Source organism: Aythya ferina, assembly GCF_964211825.1.
Source record: "Aythya ferina genome assembly, chromosome: 28".
NCBI classification, from domain to species: Eukaryota; Metazoa; Chordata; class Aves; order Anseriformes; family Anatidae; genus Aythya; species Aythya ferina.
In genome coordinates, this window is record NC_140325.1 from 1,261,162 (window position 1) to 1,282,897 (window position 21,736).

Consider the following 21,736-nt stretch of genomic DNA (forward strand, 5'->3'; position numbering starts at 1 on the left):
ATATTTAATAATAGCAATAGTTCGTAGTGAATGTGTCCGAGCGCTCCTGTGCAGCGTCTACATGCATTAACGGCCAGTAAAGTGGACTTAGCCCCCCCCCCCGCGGCCCCCCCCCTGCTCGCCGGCCCGGCCAGGACCCCCCCCCACCCCCCCCCGCGCAGACACTTTACGGGAGGGCCCCCCCCTTCCCCCCCCGGTGCACCCCTTCTGCTGTAGGACCCCCGCCCGCTGCGCCGGGGTGGGCGCTGCCCCCCCCTCTCGCCCCCCCCCCGCACCTGGCTCCAGGGACCAAACGGGGATGGGGGGGGGGCGGGGGGGGCCCCGCGGCCCTTTCCCTGCCTCCACTTCTCAGGAAGACCCCGGCCCCCTCCACCCCCGACCCCTCTGCGAGGCCCCCCCCCCGCCCCCCCAAAATTGGGACCCCTCAGGGACGCTACCGCAGCTCCAGGTGGGGAGGGGGCCCGGCCCCCCCCATCCCCCCCCCCCCCCCCCAAGCAGGGACTTGAAGCCTCAGGCGGGCGTTTGCTGCCCCCCCCCACCAGGAATTAGGATTTGGGGGGGGGGGGGGGGGTTTATGGCCACGCCGGGTGGTGACACGGTGGGGGGGGGCCGGGGTCCTGCGGCCACGGTGGGGGCCCCCCCAGCCCCGCCGGCCAGGATATTACGGGTACTCGCTCTGGGGTTCGGCGGCCGGCGGGGCTGGGGGGGCCCCGGCGCGTTCCCCCCCCCCCCACAGAGCACTGAACACAACTCACCTACCTGGGCGGAGGGTGGGGGCCCCGGCCGCGCCCCCCCCGCCCCCCCCATCCCCCCCTTACCCCCGCGTCTTTCAAAGTAGCCTTTTTTCTATCGGATAAACCTCAGAAACGTTTGGTTTGATTTTTATTTTTTTGCTTTGAGACAAGAGGTGGATTTGAAGTCTCTTTGAACTGACTTTCTATGCCGCATAAATATTTATATTTTATCTAAAGAACTGCGCTGTAACAAACTTTTGTTGGGGTTTGCTTTTCGGTCATGGTTCGGAGCCCTCAGCTTTTAGGGTTTTTTTTGTTGTTGTTGTTGTTGGTTTTTTGGTTATTTTTTGTTTTTTTTTGTTTTTTTTTTGTTTTTTTCCGTCGTGGGAAAGTTCTCGGGAGTCTCTGCAGCGTTCTCGTGTTCCTTCAGTTCAAGTTCACCCCCCCCTTTGCCCCCCCCCCCCCCCCCACCTTTACCACCCCCTTTCTGCATCGCCCCCCCCCCGGGGCAGCTCGGGGCCGGGGGCGTTTTCCCACAGCCCCCCCCCCCCTCACCCCCCCCCTTACCCCCCCGGCCGCCTTTTCTATAACCAGCCGTGTCGTTTTAGTGACTTTTTTGATAAATGTACAGGTTTTTGGTGAATTTAAATTGATTTCTTTCTATATTTTTAGGACCAATCTCATTTTTAATAAGGTTTCAAGGAGAAAAAAAAAAAATGGAAAAAAATAAAAAAATTAAAAAAAAAAAACACAAAAAAAACAAAGCCCCCCCCCCCCCCCTCCGCCGCCTCTCGCCCTCCTGTCGGTTGCCTGTCGGTGTCCCCACGAGCTGTAGGACCGTGCGTGTCGCGTTACGAGAATAAAAAACTCACGTTTGGTAGACACCCCCTGGTCTGAGCCGTCTCTGGGGGGGGCCCTGGGTGGCGGGGACCCCCCCCCAACACACGACAGAGGCAGTCGCTTTTCTCGCCTTTTTTTTTTTTTATTATTTAAAAAGAAAAGAAAACAAAAAAAAAACTCCAAAAGAGGGGAGGGGGGGGGAGGGAAGAAGGGGGAGCTGGGGGGGGGTGTGGGGTGGAGGGGGGGGGGCAAAGGGGTCCTGGGGGGGTTGGGGGGGGGGGCGAGGCGGCCGGAGCGCGGAAGCAGGAGGAAGAAATACAAAACTAGAAACCTCTCGAGATTCTTAAAAAAAAGCAACTTAAAAACCTGTACAAAATGCGCTACGTATAAATTAAAGGGGGGGGGGCGCGAGGGGCCTGGGGCGGGGGAGGGGGGGCCACAGCATCTCGGCCCCCAACCCCCCCCCCCTCCAGCAGGCGGGACCCCAGCGCCCACCCCTCCTCCCCTGCCCCCCCCACTCCCCCATCCCCTTCAGCCCCCCCCCCAGAAATAGGGTTTTGGGGGGGGGCTCAGCGCCAGGGCCCCCCCGGGGGGGTGGGGGGGGCGTCTGCAGGGCTCCCTCTTTGGTTCCTTCCTTGGGGGGGGGCCCCCAACCCCGAGGGGGGGCAGCGCTAGCAGCAACGAGAGCGGTGGGTGATGGCTGGAAACCGGGGGCGCTGCCAGCCTGGGGGGGGGGCAAAGGGCCATGACCCCCCCCCCCCCCCCCGGCAAAAAAACCTGGGCTGGGCACACGCCGAGCTGTGGGGTGAGGTAGATGTGTGGCGGGGGGGGGAAAGGGGGGGCCCTGCTGGCCGGGGGGGGCCCCTCAGCCCCATGGGGGGGCCCGGGAAGCCCACTGCCCCGGGGGGGGGGGGCAGGGAGGGGGTCTGGGGCCCCCCCTGCGCTGGGGGGGGGCTGGAAGAACCGGGGGAGCCCTGGGCAGAGCTGGCACTGAGGGGGGGGGGGGGGGCACGGCCAGCCCCACAGCTGGAAGCTGAGGGGGGTGGGGGGGGGCAGGGGGGGAGAGGGGGCTGCCCCCCCCCCCAGACAGACGGACGGACCCGGGGGGGGGGTGAATAACGCTGGGGGGGGGCCCGGGGCAGCTCAGCACCCCTAATCTTTGGTTAAAAGAGACGCCCCCCCCATCCCCATCCCCCCCGCAGGCCCCCCCTTGATTGTCGCTGCGCAAGCGGGGGGGGCACGGCGGGAGGGGGGGGCTCGGTGGCCCCCAGAGAGGCTGAGGGGGGGGAAATTGGGGGGGGGGGGGGGCAGGGTGAGTCTAAAGTGCCTGGCTGGCCCTTGGGGCGCCCGTCGCCAGTAGAAGCAGTGGGGGGGGGGGGGGGGGTTATTGCACTTGTCCTGCCCCCCCCCGGGCTGGGGGCAAGGGGCGGGGGGGGACATGCACAGCCCCCGGCCCCCGGGGACAGAAATGGCTGCGGGGGGGGGGGGGGCAGAGGAGGGGCAGCACCCCCGGCCTGCTGGGGGGCTGGGGCCCGGGGAGCCGGACTTTATGTGGGGGGGGGGCGTTTTGGGGGGGGTTTGTCACTGTTCTCCTGCCCCCCTCGATGCCCCCCCAGAGCCAGGGGCACTGACCGGGCAGCAGAAGGCACGGGGGGGGCTCCGCAGCTCAAGGGGGGGGGCTGGCGGGGGGCTGCGGGCCGTGGAAGCACAAGGTTGGTGGGGGGGGGGGCAGGGCTGCTGCAGCTGGGGAGCCCCAGCCCCCCCCCCCCGGGGGTGGGGGGTGTTTTTCCGTTTTTTTTTTCTTTTTTTTTCTTTTTTTTTTTGATGTTTTCGTTTTTTATAAAATGCAGGAGGAAAAAAAGCCCTCCGAGGGGGGGGCTGCCCGGGTTACGGGGTGGGGGGGGGGGCAGCAAAGACACTGCGGGAGCTGCGGGGCCGCCCCCCCCCCATAGCACAGGGCCCCTCATTTCAGGCCCCCCCCCTTGCAGAGGAAGAGGAGCAGAGGAAGGGGCGACATCGCCTGCAGTTGGCAGCCGGGGGGGGGGCTCCACCCCCGGGGGGGGGACGGCAGCAGCGTGGGGGGGGTCCCTCGGTACCGCCCCCCCCCCCCCTCACCCCACTGCTACTTGGGGTAGGGGTAGGGGAAGGCGCTGGGCTCGGAGGGCGACTCCACGGGGCCGTGGCCGTGGCTCGGTGCGGCACTGCCGTCCTGCGGGGAGGTGGCGGTGGGGAGGGGGCCGGGACCCCCCCCCCCGGCCCAAAAAAGCCCCCCCCCCGTGCCCAGCGCTTACCTCCAGGGGGATGGCGGGCGGCACCGGGGGGTACGGCGGCAGGAAGGCTCCGGGCAGGGCGGTGGCAGGCACGTACTGGGGGGGGGCGGGATGAAATGGGGGGGTCAGGAGGGTGCTGGGGGGCTGGGGGGGGGCACAACGTGGGGGGGGTGGGGGAGGAGGGGGGGGGGGTCCTTACCGTGCCCGTGCTGCCCAGCGAGAGGTGGCCGAGCTGCTGGGCCAGGGGGGCCACCACCGAGGGCTGGAGGGGGACGGCGTGGTCCACGGCGGGGGCCAGCACCGCGCCCTGCACGGCTCCGTCAGGGGGGGGCACGGGGGGGGTGGGGGAGAAGTGGGGGGGGCATTTGGGAGGGGGGGGGCGGGGGGAGGGGGGGGGCAGGGGGGAGGGGGCGACCTGGGGACTTGGAGGGGGCGGAGGGAAGGGCAGGGCACAGGGGTGGGGGCGTGGCCAATGTTTGGGGGCGTGGCCATGGGTGGGGCTGGGATGGGGGCGTGGCCTTGGGGCACCGGGGGCGGGGCAACGGCCACAGGGGGCGGGGGCATGGGCAAAGTGGGCGGGGCCCAAGGGGCAAAGTGGGCACCCTCACAGGGGGTCAAAGTGGGCGGGGCCTCGGAGGCAAGTGGGCGGGGTCACGGGGGGGCGTGGCCTGGGGCAGGTGTGGGGGCAGGGCCCCAGCTCCGCCACCCCCCACCCCCCCCCCGGGGGCTCACCGTGGGCTGCACGAGGTAGGAGGGGGGCATCCAGGCCGGGCTGTGAACCTGCGGAGCAGCCGGTGAGGGGGGGCCGCGGGCACGACCCCGGGGTGGGCCCGGCCCCACAGGGACCCCCCCACAGACCCGTGGGGACACCCCCGTCCCGCAGGGCCCCCACGTACCTGGTAGGAGGAGACGGGCGAGGGCAGGTAGGGGGCCAGGGCGGTGGGCGCGATCATCCTGGTGGGGGCCAGGCCGTAGGGAGCGGTGTAGAAGCTGGGGAGCACGGGGAGGGTTTAGGGGGGGTGGGGGGCGTGCAGCCCAGCCAGCAGCCCCCCCTCCCACCGGCCCCTCAGAGCACCCACCCGTTCTGCAGCGCCGTCGTGGGGTCGTAGGCCAAGGTCACGGTGCCCTGGGGGGGGGACAGAAGGGTTGGGGCTGCCCCACGGCCCCTTCGCTCCCAATGGGGGGGGGTCCCTGCCGGGAGGCAGACCCTGCTGCACCCCCCCTTTAATCCCAAATTGCCCACCCCCCTCCTGCTGGCCCCCACTCACCGCATCGCCATCCCGGGCCCAGGCTCTCCCGTTGGGCACGAACTTGCCCTGGCTCTGCCGCTTCTTCTGCCCCCCGTCCGCGAACTTGCAGAGCAGGGGGTCCGGGGGGGCTGCGGGGGGGGGCGGTGTCAGTGTCACAGTGCCACCACCCGGCCCCCCCGCCGCCTGGGACCCCCTCCTCTCTGCCCCCCCCTCGGCCTACCTGGCACCCCCGGGGGCGTTTTGATGTACTTCCCGTTGAAGTGGGTGATGACGGCCTCGCACTTCTCCGTGGACTCCATCCTGGTGGGGGGAGCGGGGCTGGGGCGCGGGGGCAACACCCGAGACCCTCCTGGGCGTCCCAGGGCTCGCACAGCGCCCCCCCCCCGACCCCCTTCGTTATTTTGGGTCCCCCCCCCAACCCCTGCCCCGGCCCCGTACCGTGCGAAGCCGACGCCGCGGCTGGCCCCGTGGGGGTCCCGCAGGATGCGGGTGGAGACCACCTGCCCGAAGGGCTTCAGCAGCGCCTCCAGCTCCTGCTCGTCCACCCCCAGCGGCAGGTTGGAGATGTAGAGGTTGGTGGGGTCCTGCTCCTGTTGCTGCGATGGGAAACACGGGGGGGGGGGGGGGGTCAGGGGGTCGCACGGGATCGGGATGACCCCGGAATGGGGGGAGCAGTGGGGAGGGGGGCTCCAGGACCCCGTACCTTGGCCATCTGCGCCTGCACCCCGCTGGCCTTCAGCGCTGTCACCGCCTTCTGGGCCGCCGTGGGGCTGTCAAAGTCGACGAAGCCGTAGCCTGGAGGGTTTTTGGGGGGGGAGAAGCACGGACAGGCAGTTGGGGGGGGCCCCCATAAACAAGAAGGGGGACCCCCAAACCCCGAGGGGGACCCCAAAAGAGGGGAGCGACCCCAAAACCCCCCCAAAAAAGAAAACCTTTGCACTTATTGGTCGTCTTATCCAGGATGGCTTTGGTGGAGACGATCTTCCCGTACCTGCGGGGCACACACACACACACCGGGGGGGGGGTCACCCCCTGCACCTCCCCTCCCCGGTGACCCCCCCCCCGCCCCCGGAGGCACGCACCCGCGGCCTGCCCGGCCCCACTCACGGCTGGCAGAGCTTCACCAGGTCCTGGTCGGTGGTGCCGGGGTGCAGCCCGCGGATGTACAGGTTGGTCTTGCTCAGCTGCTCGCCCGCTCCCCCGGGGGGGCAGGGGCCGGGGCTGGGGGGGCCCATGGCTGGCGGCGGCGGCACATAGGGCTGCTGGGAACCGGGGGGGGGGGGCACGGAGCCGGTTTAACCCCCCCCGGTCCCTTCCCCCCCACACACCCCGGGGGGAGGCGGGGCAGGGTTAGGCCCCTCCCGCACCCCCCCCCTCCCTCTCCCCCGGTTCTGGGTTTATTTTGGGGTTATTTTGTTGTTTTTTTACCTTTTTGCCCCCCTTGCTGCAGGCGAACGCGGCCAGGCCGGGGCGCGGCGGCACCGAGAGCAGCATCGCCGAGCGCGCGGCGGGGCGGGGCGGGGCGGCTCCGCGTGACGTCACGCCGCTTCCGGGGCGGGCCCCGCCGCCGCCCGGGTCCTAGCGCCCGCCGCCCGCGCTCCCCGCGCCGCCACCGGGGCTCAACGCGGGGCTCGGGGGGGGACGGAGGGGGTCGGTGCCCCCTCCCCAGGCCCGTACGGGGCTCTCCCGGTGCAGAGGGTTCGGGTTTGAGCCCCTTTGGGGGCTCGCGGCCCCTTTAAGGCGGCCCGGCCCCGCCCGCCCGCCCGCCGCCATTAGGCCTCAGCGGGGCGGGCGCACGGAGCCGTGGGCGCGGCCATTTTGGAGGGGACGGTCACGTGGCCCCCCCTTCTCCCCCCCTCCCTTCCCGCACGCCCGCCATCTTGGTGCCGCCCTCCCCCGGCACGTGACGCCGGACAGGCCCCGCCCCGCGCCTGAAGCCGCGCTGGGCGCCGCCATTTTGGCCCCTCTCTGTACCCTGCCCCCTCCCCTCACCCCTCAAGGGGGCTCCTGGGGGCAGGACGGGGAGGGGGGGGGGCAGGGAGCATGGGGGGGTCTGGGGGGCTTTTGGGGGGCCTGAGGGGTCCTGGGGGGGGCAGGGCAGGCGCCGGGGCCCTTCCCCACAGCGCCTGTGCCCCATGGAGGGGCTGGGGGGGGCGATGGGGGCGATGGGGCTGCCCCCCCCATCCCCCCCAGGCCCCATCTGCACGGTGCCCACCGCACGTCCACCCCGCTGTCCCCGTGTCCGTCCCCGTGTCCGTCCGCCCCTTTGTGCAGGGATTGTTCTGGCTCTTTCAGGCCGGGCCGTGCTGAGCCAGGCCCTCGGGCACCGACCCCGCTGACTCACGCCACGTGCGGGGCCGCGCTCTGCTGAGCTGGCAGGGACGTGGGGCCCGGCCCCCCCCCACCCCCCCCCAGCAGGCAGCAGGGGCTGGGGGGCAGCGGCGGGCACGGGCTGCAGCCCCCCCCCCAGCCGCCAGCACCGAGCCTTCCCGGCTGCCCCCCGGCACAGGGGTCCCCAGCACCCCCCCGGTGCCGCTGCGGGAGCGGGAGCGGCCCCGTTTGCTGCTGGGGCTGCCCCCCCCCCATAAGCACCCCTCACTCCCCCCCCCCCCATCTCCTTTCATCCCTGCCTTTCATCTCTCCCTTGGGGATGGAGCACCGGTCACCGTGGCAACCCCCCAAAGTGCCCCGGCTCGTTGCCATGGCACCCACAGCACCTTGGGGTGCCCCAGCCCCATCCAGGACCCCTGCAGCCCCCCCCCCCCCATCCATGGCTGTGCCCCACGGGGAGCCCCCTCCTGTGCTCCGGTGATGCCCTGTGCTGAGCGTGGGGTCTCCCCCCCCTCCTAAATCCGGGGGGGGGTGGGAAGGGGGGGGTGGGAGGTGCCCCCGCCTCGGGCATCCTCTGCGCTCACCCCGCAGCTGCGCCATGGCCATCAGGGAGGTAAGGTCCTGGTACCCCTCGGCCCCCCACCTGCCCCCCAGCCCTGACTGTGGGGTCCTGGGGTGGGGGTGGGCAGCCCCTGCCGTGCCCCACAACCCCCGCTCTGAGGTCTCAGCCCCTAACCCCATCCTGGGGGTCCCCATGTGCCCCCAGCCGTGGCCCTGACCCTGACCCCAGCTCAGCAACCCCACAGCTGCCATGGCAGCCCCCTCCTGCTGGGGGGGCTCTGGTTGCCATGGTGACTCAGTTGCCATATTGCCAAGGACCCCCATCACCACGGCTCAGGCATCCCATTGCCATAGCGCCCTGTCACCATGGCACCCCATCACCATGGCACCCCGTCACCAAGGTCCCCTGTCACCATGACACACCGTCGCCATGGCAACCAGTCCCCAAGGTCCCCCGTCACCATGGCGCCCTATTGCCATGGCACCCCATCACCGGGATCCCCCATCACCATGGCACCCCACCACCAAGGTCCCCTGTCACCATGACACACCGTTGCCATGGCAACCAGTCACCAAGGTCCCCTGTCACCACGGCACCCTATTGCCATGGTGCCCCACCACCAACGTCCCCCATCACCCTGTCACTCCATCACCCTGTCATCCCACCACCATGTCAACCCATCACCCTGTCACCCCATCACCATGTCACCTTGTCACCATGTCACCCCATAACCGTGTCACCCCATGACCATGTCACCCTATAACCATGTCACCCTGTCACCCCGTCACCTCCCGCCCCTCTCCGTGGCACCCCCAGGAGCTGCGCAGCGCCTGTTTCTGGCGGGCCGTGCTGGCGGAGGCGCTGGCGACGCTGATCTTCGTGGGGGTGGTGCTGGGCGCATCGGCGACCCCCAGCCCCCTGACACCGGCGCTGGCGGGGGGTCTGGCGGCCGCGGCGCTGCCCCACACCCTCGGGGCCCCCCAGGCCAACCCGGCGCTGACGCTGGCGCTGCTCTGCACCCGCAAGCTGAGCGCCCTGCGCGGGGCCGCCGGGCTCCTGGCCCAGTGCACCGGGGCCGTGCTGGCCTCCGCCGCCGCGCGCTCGGTGCTGCCAGACGATGCCAGCCTGGTCACCAGGGTGAGCATCCCCCCCGTCCCCGTGCCCGTCCCCGTCCCCATCCCGGTGCCGGCAGGCGCTGAGGCTCGGCTGTGGCTGCAGGTGAGCGCGGCGGGGACGGCGGGGCAGGCGTGGGGCTGGGAGACCTTCGCCACCTTCCAGCTGGCGCTCGCCGCCTTCGCCACCGCCAACAACCGGGCAGCCGGCCCCGCCGGGCTGGCCCTGGGCAGCGCTGTGGCTGCCGGTGCCCTGGCTACGGTAAGGACCCCCCCCGTGTGCCCCCACCTCAACCGTGGGGCTGCCGGCCTCCTGCCCAGCCCTGATCCCCTGCCCCCAGGGGCCGTTCTCGGGGGGCAGCATGAACCCAGCCCGCTCGCTGGGGCCCGCCATCGTCACCGGCATCTGGGACGACCACTGGGTGAGTCGGTGGCACCCCTGGGTGCTGTGCCCCGTCTCCCCCACCCCTTCCTCAAGACACTGCTGTGGGGATGGGTGCCCCTGGCTGCAGCGTGGAACTGCCCCCCACCCCATCCTCCCCCCAGGACAGGGAGCTCTTCTCTCACCCTCCGCTGCACCCCCAGATTGGGTCCCCCTGGTCCCCCCAGCACAGGACAGGTCCCCCCTGTCCCCAGCCTTGGGGCAGGGCCCCCTGGTGTCCCCATCCCAAACATGGGACCCCCCCTGGGCCCTCACCCTTAGAGCAGGTCCCTCCAGTCAGCCTCCATCCCTGGTGTGCCCCCCCTGCCCCATTGCCCCAGCATCCCCTGGCACCCTTAGGGCACCCCTGCTCCCACATCCCCCTGGCAGCCCCCGAGCACTTCCCCCACCCTTGGGTGCCCCCTGACGTGGCCCCCCCAGGTGTACTGGCTGGGGCCGGTGCCAGGCGCGGTGCTGGCTGCCTTCTCCTACGAGTTCGTCTTCGCCCCCGGTGCCTCGCGGGAGAAGCTGGGCGCCTGCCTCGCCTGCCGGGATGTGGCGCCGGTGGAGGCCACCAGCCCGACCCCCTCCTCGCCCTCCACCGCCCCCCCCAGGGGTCCCCCTCCAACCCAACAGGGCCAGGACGCAGCCTGAGCCCCCACAGCAGGGGGACGAGGTGCCCCCAGCAGAAAAAGGGGACCGGGGGGGGGCTCCCGCTCCTTGAACCCCCTCCCCTCAACCTCCTTCCCCATGGGGATTAAAGGCGGCTTGAGGCCAGAGCTGGGTGCAGAGTGGTGCTGTGGGGCTAGGGGGGTCCGGGGGGTTGGGGGTCGCTGGGGGGGGGCCCTCCCTTCATCCCTTCACCCCCCCCCAGCTGTGCCCCACGGTGGGGGCCAGGGGCTGCTCCCGTCCTGTGCCGGGCGCTGAGCGCAGCAAAGCTTTTTGTCGCAGCCTCTGCAGCCCCGGCAGATTCCTGCGGGCGCCAATGGCCAGGCCCGGCCCTAATCCCCCCGCCCGGGGGCTTAGCGCCCGCTAAGCCAGGCTGAATAACCAGCGCCGGGGCGGGGGGGCCACCACGGCCCCCCCGGGGGGGGGGGGGGGGGCAGCCGCAGCCCCCGGGATGTGGGGCTGAACCGGGGGCACCCCCAGCCCCCAAGATGTGGGGTTGGGGTTGGCTGGCTCCCAGCGCTGCCCCCCTGCAGTGTCACCCAAAACCTGGCTGGGGGGGGTCTCGGTGCTGCCCCCCACCCCTCAAGCCTGTTGTTGACCCCAGGACCCACAGAGGGCAGCTGTGGGTCAGAGCCAGCCCCCCAGGACAGCAGCCCCAGGGTGGGGGGCGTGCGGCTCCGGGGGGGTCCCTGCTCTCCTGGGGGCGTGGGGTTGCCCCGGGGGGGGCACTGGGGTCCCGCACAGCCCCTCACCCACCCCCTATCCAGGGCAGCGAACTGGTTAAGGGGGGGTGGCGGCGGTGGGGTCCCACCCCCCGGGGCCGGCTGGGGGGGGCGTATAAAGGTGGGTGCGGGCGGCCCCCGGGAGGGGAGCGGGGCCGTGGCGGGCAGCGGGGCCAGGCCATGCGGGAGCTGCGCTCGTCCTCCTTCTGGAGGGCCGTCCTGGCCGAGTTCCTGGGCAGCCTCCTCTATGCCCTGCTGGGGCTGGGGGCTTCGCTGCGCTGGGCCCCGGGCCCCCACGGCGTCCTGGGGGCCGCCCTGGCCTTCGGGCTGGCCCAGGCCACCCTGGTGCAGGCGCTGGGGCACGTCAGCGGGGGGCACCTCAACCCGGCCATCACGCTGGCCTTCCTGATGGCCTCGCAGCTCTCCCTGCCCCGCGCCCTGGGCTACCTCCTGGCCCAGCTGCTGGGCGCCCTGGCCGGGGCTGGCGTCCTCTATGGGGTGACACCGGCCCCCATGCGCGGCACCCTCGGCCTCAGCGCGGTGAGAGGGGTGGGAGAGGGTGGGGGGGTCCAGGGTGGCTGGGGTTTGGGGCTGTGGGTGAGGGAACGGGGATCCCGGGGGTGTTTGGGGTAGTGTGGGGGTAATGGGAGACCGGGGAGGTTTGGGGTGCTGGGGGGTTTGGGATGGCGTGGGGGGGTGATCGGCATCGGGCACCGGGAGGGGGCACTGGGTTGGGGGACACCGGGAGGGGGATGTGGGAACAGCTCCGGGTGCCGGCGGGCGCTGAGCCCCTCTCCCCCGCAGCTGCACCCCAGCGTGGGCCCGGGCCAGGGCACGGTGGTGGAGCTGCTGCTGACCGCCCAGTTCATCCTCTGCGTCTTCGCCAGCTTCGACGACCGCCACGACGGGCGCCCAGGCTCGGCCGCGCTGCCCGTCGGCTTCTCCCTCGCCCTCGGCCACCTCTTCGGGGTAAGGGCGGGGACCTCCCCGTTACCCTCCCCTCACACCCGGGGACCCCGGCGGCGTCACCACGGGGCGGGGGGCAGCCAGCCGGCCCCCCACCGCCCCCTCTTTCCCCCCCCAGATCCACTACACGGGCGCCGGCATGAACCCCGCACGGTCCTTTGCCCCCGCCGTCATCACCCGCAACTTCACCAACCACTGGGTAAGTGCAGGGGGGGCCCTGCCTCGTCCTGGCCCCGTGACCCCCACAGCAACCCCTCTGAGCAGGGGGGGCTGCCGGAGACCCCCTGGGGGACAGGTCCCGGCCCCCCCCTTGCTTAGGACACGGGATTAGGACACGGGGAGCCCCCGGGGCTGCAGACGCCCCGACGGGTGGGCGTCCTGGGGCCGGCACCGGAGCCCAGGGGGGGAACCTCGGGACCGGGAGGGGGGCACGGGGGGGGGCCGGGCCCGCTCCCACGCCGCCCCCCCGCAGGTGTACTGGGCCGGCCCGCTGCTGGGTGCCGTGCTGGCCGCGCTGCTCTACGAGTTCGCGCTGTGCCCGCGGCCGCGCAGCCTGGCCGAGCGCCTGGCCGTCCTCAAGGGAGAGCCGCCCGCCGCCGAGCCGCCGCCCGAGCCGCCCGCCGAGCCGCTGGAGCTGAAGACGCAGGGGCTGTAGGCCGGGTCCCGGGGGGGGAGCCGGTACCGGACCCCCGCACCCACCCGCGCCTTTGCAGTGACGGGGCCGCCGCGGTGCGTGTGGTGCGTGCGTGTGTGTGCGGCGCAGCGGGCGGGCGGCGGCGGCCACCGGCACCGGGACCGGGACCGAACCGCCCGGTACAGCCGGGGTTGCTGGTACCGAGCCGGGGCTGCCCCGCTCTGCCCCGCCGCGGCGGGAGTTCTGTGTTCGGTGAATTAAACCTGCGCTTTATTTTGGTAACCGATCTCGGCCGGCGAGGGGGAGGGAGGGGGGTGGAACAGGGAACCGGGGGGCACCGGGGGGCACGGGGGAACCGGGGGGAACCAAGGTGACCCGGAACCAATGCGCAGGGGACTGGGGCGCGGGGGGACCGCGGCACCGGGGGGACCGGGCCGGGTCCGCGTCGCCACGGCAACCGCGCGGGGGCTGGCGGGAGCCGGCCGTTCCCGCGCCTCAGGGGATGCCCCGCCCCTGGAGGCGGGGCCGCCCCGGGGGCGGGGCCTCTGTTAAAAGGGCAACGCCGCGCCCATAGAACACGTGGAACCCTGCGGGACCGGGGTGCCAAGAGGGGCGCTGGGCCCCGCAGCGACCCGCAGCGCCCGGCACCGCCCGGGACCTGCCACCGAGGGAGGGGCTGCCGTGGAGCCCACTCGTGGCGGGGGCAGGCAGGGCCCCACCGGTCAGCTCGGGGAGGCGTTGCCCTTTGAAGCTGTGGGGTGGGGCGGGGCTCGCACCGCGGGAACTGGGGCGGTTGTGTAACGGAGCCGCGGGGGCGGCGGGGCCGGGACCGGGATCGGGATCGGGATCGGGATTGGGATCGGCACCGGGATCAGCACCGGGACCGGGATCGGGATCAGGATCAGCACCGGGATCGGGATTGAGATCGGGTTCGGCACCGGGACCGGGACCGGGTCCGGGTTCGGGACCGGCACCGGCACCGGGGGAGCCCCGAGCACGCCCGGAGCCCCGGGACCGGGGACGGCCGCACCGGGGGTGTCCCCCGGGGCTCTCCTTCGGGGTCCTGCCGAAGGCTCCCGCTGCCCGGTGCCGCTGCGCGCTGCATGGACTGGTACATGATGAACTGCGAGCTGCTGGCCACCTGCAGCGCCCTGGGCTACCTGGAGGGCGACGTCTACCACCGGGAGCCCGACTGCCTGGGTACGGCGGGCGGCGGCGGGGCGCGGCGGGGCATGGGGGCGGCGGGGGTCTCACGGCCCCGTCCCCCGCAGAGAGCGTCAAGGACCTGATCCGGTACCTGCGGCACGAGGACGAGACCCGCGATGTCCGGCAGCAGCTGGGGGCGGCGCAGATCCTGCAGAACGACCTCCTGCCCCTCCTGGTGCAGTACCCGCAGGACAAGGCGCTGTTCGACGCCGTCGTCAGGTACCGACAGCCCCCCCCCCCCGGGGGGGCTCCCCCCTGAGATGCCCCCTCTCCTGGGAGCAGCAGGAGCCTCACGCCCCCACCCCGGTCCTTTCACAGGCTGATGGTGAACCTGACGCAGCCGGCTCTGCTCTGCTTCGGCAAGGTGCCGGCGGATGCCACTGCCCGGCACCACTTTCTGCAGGTGCTGTCCTACCTCCAGGCCTACAAGGAGGTGAGCACGCCGGGCACAGGGTCCCCGGGGCAGCCCCAAGGCAGGGGGGCTCTGCCCAGACCCCCCCCCCCACGCTCACACAGGGTTTTCTGCAGGCGTTCGCCAGTGAGAAAGTTTTTGGGGTGCTCAGCGAGAAGCTCTATGACGTGCTGCAGCTGGTGAGTCCCAGGCACAGCGGGGTTGGGGGGGTCCCAGGGGGGCTCCAGGAGCCCTCACGGCTGCGCTGCCGCAGGACTGGGAGCAGCGGCAGGAGGAGGACACGCTGCTGATCGAGCGGATCCTGCTGCTGGTGCGCAACGTGCTGCACGTGCCCCCGGACCCCACAGAGGAGCAGGTACCGGGTTGGGGGCTGCGGGGGCTCCCCCCCAGGGCCTGGCATTCCACGTCCTGACCCCCCCCACACACTTTGGCCACCCCCCAGGGTGTGGACGGCGATGCCAGCGTGCACGACCGGGTGCTGTGGGCGCTGCACATCAGCGGGATGGATGACCTGCTCAAGTTCTTGGCCAGCGCCCAGTCGGAGCAGCAATGGGCCCTGCACGTCCTCGAGATCATTTCCCTCATGTTCCGTGACCAGGTGAGCTGGGTTGAACCCGGGACCCCCTCCCCAGAGCCCCCAGGGCAGCGCTGACGGCTCTGCCACAGAGCCCGGAGCAGCTGGCAGCGCTGGGGCAAGGGCAGGCGGCCGCTGAGCGCGGGGAGGACACGCGGGAGCTGGAGACCCTGCGGCAGAGGGAGCTGGCGGAGAAGAGGGCCCGAGCGCTGCAGCGCCCGTCCAGGTGAGGAGGGGGCCGGAGGGGCTGGGACCCCATTGCAGGGGGAGCTGGGACCCCATCTCTGGGGTGGCACCGCTCATCCCGTGCCCGCCAGGCACTCCCGGTTCCGCGGCTCCTACGTCATCCAGGGCCTGAAGGCCATCGGGGACAACGATGTCGTCTTCCACAAGGGGCTGCACAACGTGAGTACGGGGCGGGGGACGTGGCGGGAGGTGCCAGGGGGGGACACGAGTCAGGCTGTCCTCTCTTGTCCCCGCAGCTCCAGAGCTACAGCCACGACCTGGGCAAGGAGCCGCGCCGGGTGCCGCGGCGGCGCCAGGCCCCCCCCGATCCCGGACCCTCGCGGCGCTCTGCCCGCAACGTGCGGCTCTTCCTCTGCCACTTCTGCCAGGACTTTCTGGAGGGCTGCTACAACCGCCTGATGCTGCTGGTCAAGGTGAGGGCAAGGGGGGGCCCGGCTCCTGCCCGGGGCAGCCCCACGCTGAGCCCCCCCTGTGCCCCCAGGACCAGCTGCTGCGGGAGAAGGCTCAGCAGCACGACGAGACCTACTACCTGTGGGCCACCGCCTTCTTCATGGCCTTCAACCGCAGCCGGGGCTTTCGGCCCGAGCTGGTGTCGGAGACGGTGGGCGTCCGCGCCTTCCACTTCATCGAGCAGAACCTCACCACCTACTACGAGATGGCGCTGATGGACAAGAAGGAGGCGGTGACCTGGGCCCGCAGGTGGGGGCCGCGTCCCCTCCCCGCTGCCGGGGCCTCCCCCCGGGCTGTGCCCTGACGCTGCCCGTCCTCAGGATGCACCTGGCCCTGAAGGCTTACCAGGAGCTGCTGCGGACGGTGCAGGAGATGGACCGCTCCCCCGAGCCGGCGGTGCGGGACAGCAGCCAGGTCATCAAGAGTGAGTCCGTCTGTCTGGCCGGCCCCGGAGCAGCTGCGCCCCCTCCCCAGCACCCGCTGATTCCCACCTCCCACTGGGAATTTTCCAGACAACATCTTCTACCTGACGGAGTACCGCGAGCTCCTCCTCGCGCTGTTCCGCAAGTTTGACGAGACCAAGCAGCCGCGCGCCTTCCTGCGGGACCTGGTGGAGACGGCGCACCTCTTCCTGCGCATGCTGGAGCACTTCTGCCGCGGCCGCACGGGGCTCGTGGTGCAGGTGGGCTGAGGCTGCACCCGGGGGGGCCAGGGGAGGGGTGGGGGCCCCTCCTGACTTCTCCCTCTTGTCCCCCTCCCAGAGCAAACGCGTGCGGAGGAAGAAGAAGCCGCGGGCGCCCGCAGCCCTCGCCCCGCAGCCGCCCAGCGCGGCCGAGCTGGAGGAGCTGTGGGCAGGGCTGGCCCCGCAGCTCCAGGCCTGCCTGCAGGTAGGGGAAGGATCCGGGCCCTCTGCCACCCCCGGGGTGTCCGTGGGGGCGCGGGGTGACACCGAGTCCCGTCCCCAGGGCGAGGTGCCCCTCCCCGAGGACGTGGTGCCCTTCGACGCTGCCTCGGAGACGCCGGTGGAGGAGCAGCGCGCGGAGGCTCTGCTGCGGATCCAGGGCTGCCTGCGGGATGCCCAGGCCCCCGAGGCCCTGCGGCTGCTCCGCTGCGCCAGGTACCGGCCCCCACCAGACCCGCCCCTGCCCGGGCAGGGTGCAGGGCCCCGGTGCCAGCTCTGTGCCCCTCTCTTCCAGGGAAGTGTGGCCCGAAGGGGACGTGTTTGGCCCCTCCGGCGCGGGGCCGTCCGAGGAGACCCAGCTGCTGCGGGAGATCTTCTTCGCTGCCCTGCCCCGTGAGTCCCGTGGCCAGATCCTGCCCCCATGGCAGCGGGGTCCTGGGCTGGAGACGCTCTGCGCCCCTTAACGCCGCTCCCCCCGCAGGGCACGCGCCCCCTGAGGCCGAGGAGCCGGAGGAGCTCGAGGAAGAGGAGGTGGAGGAGGACGAGGAGGAGCAGACGGTGCAGGTGGCGGAGAAGGAGTTCAACTTCACGGACTACCTCAAGCGGTGAGGGGGGCCTGGCCCTGAGGGGGTGCTGGGGGGCAGAGGGGGAGCCGCCACGGCCCCGCTCACCAGCTCTGGGGGGGGTCCAGGTTTGCCTGCGCCCCCGTGGTCCGCGCCTGCGCCCTGCTGCTGCGGGGCTATGCCCAGAACAGCGCCCGCACCAACCACTGCGCCGTCCGCCTGCTGCACCGCCTGGCCCGCGACCTGCGCATGGAGGCCCTGCTCTTCCAGCTCTCCCTCTTCACCCTCTTCCACCGCCTCCTCAATGACCCCGGCGCTGCTGCCCACCAGGTCAGGGCCCTGCCCTCCCGACCCCGCTCCCCCAGCCCCCCATGGGACCCCCCAACCCTTCCCTTCTTTTCCCTTCCCACCCCAGGAGCTGGTGGCCCTGGCCAAGTTCATCCTGGGCAAGTTCTTCGCGCTGGCGGCCACCAACAAGAAGGCCTTCGTGGAGCTGCTCTTCTGGAAGAACCCCACGGCCGTCCGCGAGATGACCGAGGGCTACAGCTCCCTGCAGGAGGGAGAGGGGTGAGTGGGGCCGGCATGGGGGGGCTGGGGAGGGGGTCACAGCCCTCCCTCACCTCCCCTCCCCTCCCTTTTCCTCCACCTCTGCCCAGGGCTGCCACGCACAGGGCTCCTGCCTGGACCCCGCAGGAGGAGCAGGCGCTGCGGGAGCTGTTCTGGAAGTACAAGGAAGTGGAAGGTACGGGGGGCGTCAGGGGGGCAGCGGGACCTGGGGGGGGGGCTCTGTCCCTGCAGCCTCTCCCCTCCCACAGGCCAGGACGTCATCGCCGCCATCCTGGCCGAGCTGCCGGCGCCCGGGCGGACGCGGAGGCAGGTGGTGAAGCATTTGGTGAGGCTGGGGCTGGCCAACAGCGCCAAGGACTTCCCGCAGCAGAGGTGAGCCGGGCCCCCCAGGGACGGGGGCAGCACCCCGCCCGCAGGGCGAGCACCCAGGGCTGTGCCCCCCACCCCCAGGAAGGGCACCCGCATCGTGCTGTGGACGGAGGAGCAGGAGCAGGAGCTGGAGCGGCTCTTTGAGGAGTTCAGGGGCTCAGACGGTGAGTGAGAAGGGGGATTTTGGGGTAGGATGGGGGGGGTCCGGTCCCTGCTGACCCCTCCCCCCAGACGTCCTGGGGAACATCATGAAGAACCTGACGGCGCGGCGGTCGCGGGCCCGCGTGGTGGAGAAGCTGCTGGGGCTGGGGCTGGTGGCGGAGCGCAAGGAGCTGCACAAGAAGCGCCGGAGGAAGGGCCGTGGCCCCGAGCTGGTACAGGAGGGGGGCTGGGGAAGGGCTGGGGGGGGCATCCCAAGGGTGCTGCCCCACCACGGGCACCCAAAACCTCCCCCTGGTCCCCGCAGGGCGAGGCGGACGCCCTGGCGGTGTCAGCCCAGGACAGCTCAGCAGAGGAGGGGGACAGCGAGGAGGAAGAGGAGGAGGAAGAAGAGGAGGAGGAAGCAGAGAGCGACCCCGTAGAGGAGCACTGGGTGCCTGAGGAAGGGGCCGGGCAGGGCCTGGTGAATCTTCTGCATCAGGAAGGTGGGTGGGGGTGAGGGGCTTTGGGCCCCCCCCCTCAGGTTTAAGCCCCCCGAGTTGGGCTTGGCTGCAGGGGCCGGATCCTGTCTGAGCCCCCCCTGTCCCCAGGCCTGGCCGGGCCCCTGCGGTGGCTGGAGAACTGCCTGAGGAGGACGGCCGGGGACCGCGAGCAGGAGGGTGAGCGGGGTCAGGGCTCAGGGTTGGGGGCTGGGGCACGGGGCCGGGCTGACAGCGCTCCCCCCCCCCCAGGCCTGTCCTTCCCCGTGCCCCTGGTGCCTCTCTCGGAGGAGAACGAGGATGCCATGGAGGACCGGCGCTTCCGAGCCCTGCTACGGGAGCTGGGGCTCCGTCCCCCTGCTAACGAGCAGGTGAGGGCCCTGTCCCCCCAGGCCCTGTCCCCCCAGGCCCTGTCCCCCCCAGGCCTGGCCCGGCCCCGCAGCGTCTCCCTTCTCCCCCCAGGAATCCTTCTGGCGCATCCCCGCCACCCTCACCCCGCAGCAGCTGCGCCGCGCCGCCGCCTCCCTTGCCCACCACAGCCCCAACCCCGAGGGGCTCCCCCAGCACCCCGAGGAGCTGCCGGCGCCACCCAGGCACCCCCAGGTTCCTGCTCCAGGTGAGGATTTGGGCTGGGGGCTCCGGGATCAGGCTGGGGGTGCAGGAGCAGCCTCGGAGCCCCTCTCCGTGTGCCCAGCAGCGGAGCAGCCGCCGGCCCCGCTCGGATCGGACTCAGAGAGGTGAGGCCAGGGTCTCGCGTGCTGGGCTGGGGGCACCGGGCACCTGGGTTCTCCCAGTGCCCCCCCCTAGGGCTCGGGGCCATCGGGCTCCCCTGACCCCTGTCCCCACTGCTGCAGTGAGGAGCCCGTCTCCGTCCCCCTGCAGTCGGGCAGCAAGAGGCGGCGGCGGCTCGACAGCGAGGATGAGGATGGTGGAAGCCCAGGTGGGCTCAGCCCCTCTGACCCCATCTCCTCTGGGCTCCCCTCATGGGGTTTCCTCCCCCATCACCCCCCCTGGAGCTGAACCCATGTCCCTGCCCCTATCCATGCCCTGTCCCGCCCCATCCCTGACCCTTTCTCCCCCTGCAGGGGCTGAGCCAGTCCCCCCGGCGTCCCCCTCAGAGGCCGACGACGCCCCCCAGCCTGCAGGGAGGCGGAAGCGTGCCCGGCGCCTGGAGGAGGAGGAGGAGGAGGAAGACTGAGGGCCCCGACCATTCCCCTGGTGCAGCTGGGCAGAGCTCTGGCACCTTGCTGCGGGATTTTAAGCTGTTCTGAAGGGTGCTGTGACAGCGGGCTGTGGATCTCCATGTCCCACCTCTGTCCCCGTCTCCCTTTCTCCCCCAGTTTCTTTTTTCCCATATTTTGTTCCGTTTCCTTCCCCCCATCCCTTTCATATCTGGAAAGAAACCCAATAAACGATTGCAACTCTGGGCTGGGCCTGGTGCGGGGCTGGGGGCCGGGCGTGCGAGCGGCCCCGTCCCCGCGGCGGTGACCTGTGCCCCACTCCTGTCCCTGCGTGTTGCAACCGGCTCCTGATAACGGCGCCTATAAACGGGCCACGGGGGGGCTCGGCCGCAGCAGCGGCGGCAGCAGCAGAGGGGCGAGGGGACACCGGCGGCCTCGAGGGGGTGAGCTGGGGGGCTGGGGGGGTACGGGGGGGCTGCAGCCGCAGGGGGCTGACAGCTCTGCCCCTCTCCTGCCTCCACAGCCCGTCCTGGAGCTGCCGCCATGCCCCAGGCTCTGCCCTTCCTCCTCCTCCTCCTCCTCCTCCTCCTGGGCCTGGGGGGCGGCAGCACCCCTGCGCCCACCCCGCTGGAGGCGGATGCGCGGGGGCTGCTGGCAGAGCTCGCCCCCCCCCATGCGCTGCGGGGGCGTGGGGTCTCCTGCCGGGACCTGCACCCCGAGGCCCTGCCCGGCTTCTCGCGGCTCCCCCCGCGGCCCCGCGCCCTGGCCCGCGCCGCCCTGGCCCTGGCGCTGAGCGGAGCCGCCTGCGGTGCCGAGGCCGAGGCCGCGGTGCTGGGGCTGCAGCGGGAGCTGGGAACGCCCGCGGCCACCGCCCTGCTGCGGGGGCTGGCGAGGCTCCGCGACACCCCCAGCCCCCGTGCCCTGCCCCTGCTCTTCAGCCTGGTGCACTTGGGGCACCCGGCCGGGCCCTGCGGCCCCAGGGCTGGCACCCCACCACCGCCCCCACCGCATGGGGTGCCGGCCCCGGGGCACCGCGGGGTCCGTGCCTGGCCCTTTCGGTGCCGCCGCGCAGCCCGGGCCCGGCGGGACGGCGAGGACGATGCCTGCAGCCCGCCGGGGGAGCGGGAGGCCCACAGGGTGCTGGAGTGGGTGCCAGGCGTCAGCGTGTTCTACAACCTGGGCACCAGCATCTACTTCGCCTTCCAGGGCTGCGAGGTCCTGGCCTCCGAGCGGGCCCTGGAGATGGCCCAGGACCTGGGCTACGCCGGCCTGGCCGCCCTCACTGCCGGTGCCGGCGGCCCCGTGGCCATGGGGCTGGGGCTGGGGCTGCAGCCAGGGCTCAAGGCCGGGGTGCGGGCGCTCTTCGGATACTTCATGGCGGAAGGGGAGCCCCCGACGGCCCCCACGACCTACAGCGGCCCCGTCCTCATCGTCTGAATAAAGGCCCCGTGGGGCGCCTGGCTCTGGGTCCCTGTTCCTATCCCTGTCCCCATCCGTATCCCCGTTCCTATCCCCATCCCTGTCCTCATTCCCATCTCCTGTCCCCATCCCCACCCATTTCTGTGTCCCTGTCCCTATCCCTGTCCCCTGCCCCCATCCCTGCCCCATCTCTGTCCCTATCCCCCATACCCTGCCCCTGTCCCCATTGCCATCCCCTGTCCTTGTCCCTATTCCCATCCCTGCCCCTGTCCCTATTCCCATCCCTGCCCCTGTCCCAATCCCTATCCCCATCCCCATCCACTTCCATGTCCCCATCCCTATCCCTGCCCTATCCCTGTCCTCTGCCCTCATCCCCCATTGCCATCCCCTGCCCCTGTCCCTATTGCCGTCCCCTGTCCCTATCCCTACCCCCTTCCCTGTCCCTACCCCTGTCCCCATCTGTTTCCCCGTCCCTATCTTCATTCCTGTCCCCATCCCCACCCATTTCCATGTCCCCATCCCTATCCCTACCCCATCCCTATCCCCATTCCCGTCCCTATCCCCTGTCCCCTGTCCCCATTGCCATCCCCTGTCCCCATCCCCACTCATGTCCGTGTCCCTGTCCCCATCTCCATCCCTGTCCCCATTGCCATCCCGTCCCCATCCCTACCCTATTCCCTGTCCCCTGTCCCCGTCCCG

At 71.5% G+C, this 21,736-nt stretch overlaps 5 protein-coding genes across 9 annotated transcripts; 4 read left to right on the top strand and 1 right to left on the bottom strand.

Annotated features, from left to right (window-relative positions):
- Positions 1–1,898: 1,898 nt before the first annotated feature.
- Positions 1,899–6,853, bottom strand: RBMS2 (RNA binding motif single stranded interacting protein 2). 3 transcript variants are annotated; one of them, XM_084499899.1, is made up of 13 exons: positions 6,523–6,853; positions 6,202–6,356; positions 6,027–6,085; positions 5,798–5,889; positions 5,533–5,690; positions 5,315–5,394; positions 5,113–5,222; positions 4,924–4,970; positions 4,741–4,834; positions 4,577–4,624; positions 4,044–4,106; positions 3,866–3,940; positions 1,899–3,783 (listed from the first exon to the last, which is right to left on the bottom strand). In XM_084499899.1, exons 1-13 carry the CDS (start codon positions 6,586–6,588, stop codon positions 3,697–3,699), a joined length of 1,134 nt encoding a protein of 377 aa, XP_084356025.1. In that variant the 5' UTR covers positions 6,589–6,853; the 3' UTR covers positions 1,899–3,696. The 3 variants fall into 3 exon arrangements, with proteins under 3 accessions (XP_084356025.1, XP_084356024.1, XP_084356023.1); XM_084499898.1 differs by having other exon boundaries at positions 4,044–4,151; positions 6,202–6,353; positions 6,523–6,848; XM_084499897.1 differs by having other exon boundaries at positions 4,044–4,151; positions 6,523–6,848.
- Positions 6,854–7,827: 974 nt separating this feature from the next.
- LOC311424803 (aquaporin-2-like) lies at positions 7,828–10,299 on the top strand. The gene is made up of 4 exons (XM_084500212.1): positions 7,828–9,124; positions 9,206–9,361; positions 9,441–9,521; positions 9,962–10,299. Exons 1-4 carry the CDS (start codon positions 8,753–8,755, stop codon positions 10,172–10,174), a joined length of 822 nt encoding a protein of 273 aa, XP_084356338.1. The 5' UTR covers positions 7,828–8,752; the 3' UTR covers positions 10,175–10,299.
- A 792-nt stretch (positions 10,300–11,091) lies between these two features.
- LOC311424805 (lens fiber major intrinsic protein) lies at positions 11,092–12,757 on the top strand (the record flags this gene model as incomplete). Its single annotated transcript, XM_084500213.1, has 4 exons — positions 11,092–11,451; positions 11,716–11,880; positions 11,996–12,076; positions 12,350–12,757. 4 exons carry the CDS (start codon positions 11,092–11,094, stop codon positions 12,530–12,532), a joined length of 789 nt encoding a protein of 262 aa, XP_084356339.1. The 3' UTR covers positions 12,533–12,757.
- Positions 12,758–13,304: 547 nt separating this feature from the next.
- TIMELESS (timeless circadian regulator) lies at positions 13,305–19,944 on the top strand. 3 transcript variants are annotated; one of them, XM_084499894.1, is made up of 29 exons: positions 13,305–13,711; positions 13,783–13,936; positions 14,036–14,150; positions 14,246–14,308; positions 14,383–14,484; positions 14,572–14,727; positions 14,796–14,929; positions 15,021–15,108; positions 15,186–15,362; positions 15,431–15,648; positions 15,720–15,823; positions 15,912–16,081; positions 16,161–16,286; positions 16,365–16,516; positions 16,596–16,693; positions 16,782–16,905; positions 16,992–17,193; positions 17,279–17,430; positions 17,520–17,605; positions 17,679–17,802; positions 17,881–17,963; positions 18,031–18,173; positions 18,266–18,443; positions 18,549–18,617; positions 18,690–18,808; positions 18,900–19,053; positions 19,132–19,174; positions 19,292–19,377; positions 19,523–19,944. In XM_084499894.1, exons 1-29 carry the CDS (start codon positions 13,615–13,617, stop codon positions 19,633–19,635), a joined length of 3,630 nt encoding a protein of 1,209 aa, XP_084356020.1. In that variant the 5' UTR covers positions 13,305–13,614; the 3' UTR covers positions 19,636–19,944. The 3 variants fall into 3 exon arrangements, with proteins under 3 accessions (XP_084356020.1, XP_084356021.1, XP_084356019.1); XM_084499895.1 differs by having other exon boundaries at positions 19,135–19,174; XM_084499893.1 differs by having other exon boundaries at positions 18,900–19,174.
- Positions 19,938–21,080, top strand: APOF (apolipoprotein F). Its single transcript, XM_084499900.1, has 2 exons — positions 19,938–20,061; positions 20,142–21,080. Exon 2 carries the CDS (start codon positions 20,162–20,164, stop codon positions 21,053–21,055), a length of 894 nt encoding a protein of 297 aa, XP_084356026.1. The 5' UTR covers positions 19,938–20,061; positions 20,142–20,161; the 3' UTR covers positions 21,056–21,080.
- The last annotated feature ends 656 nt before the right edge of the window (positions 21,081–21,736 follow it).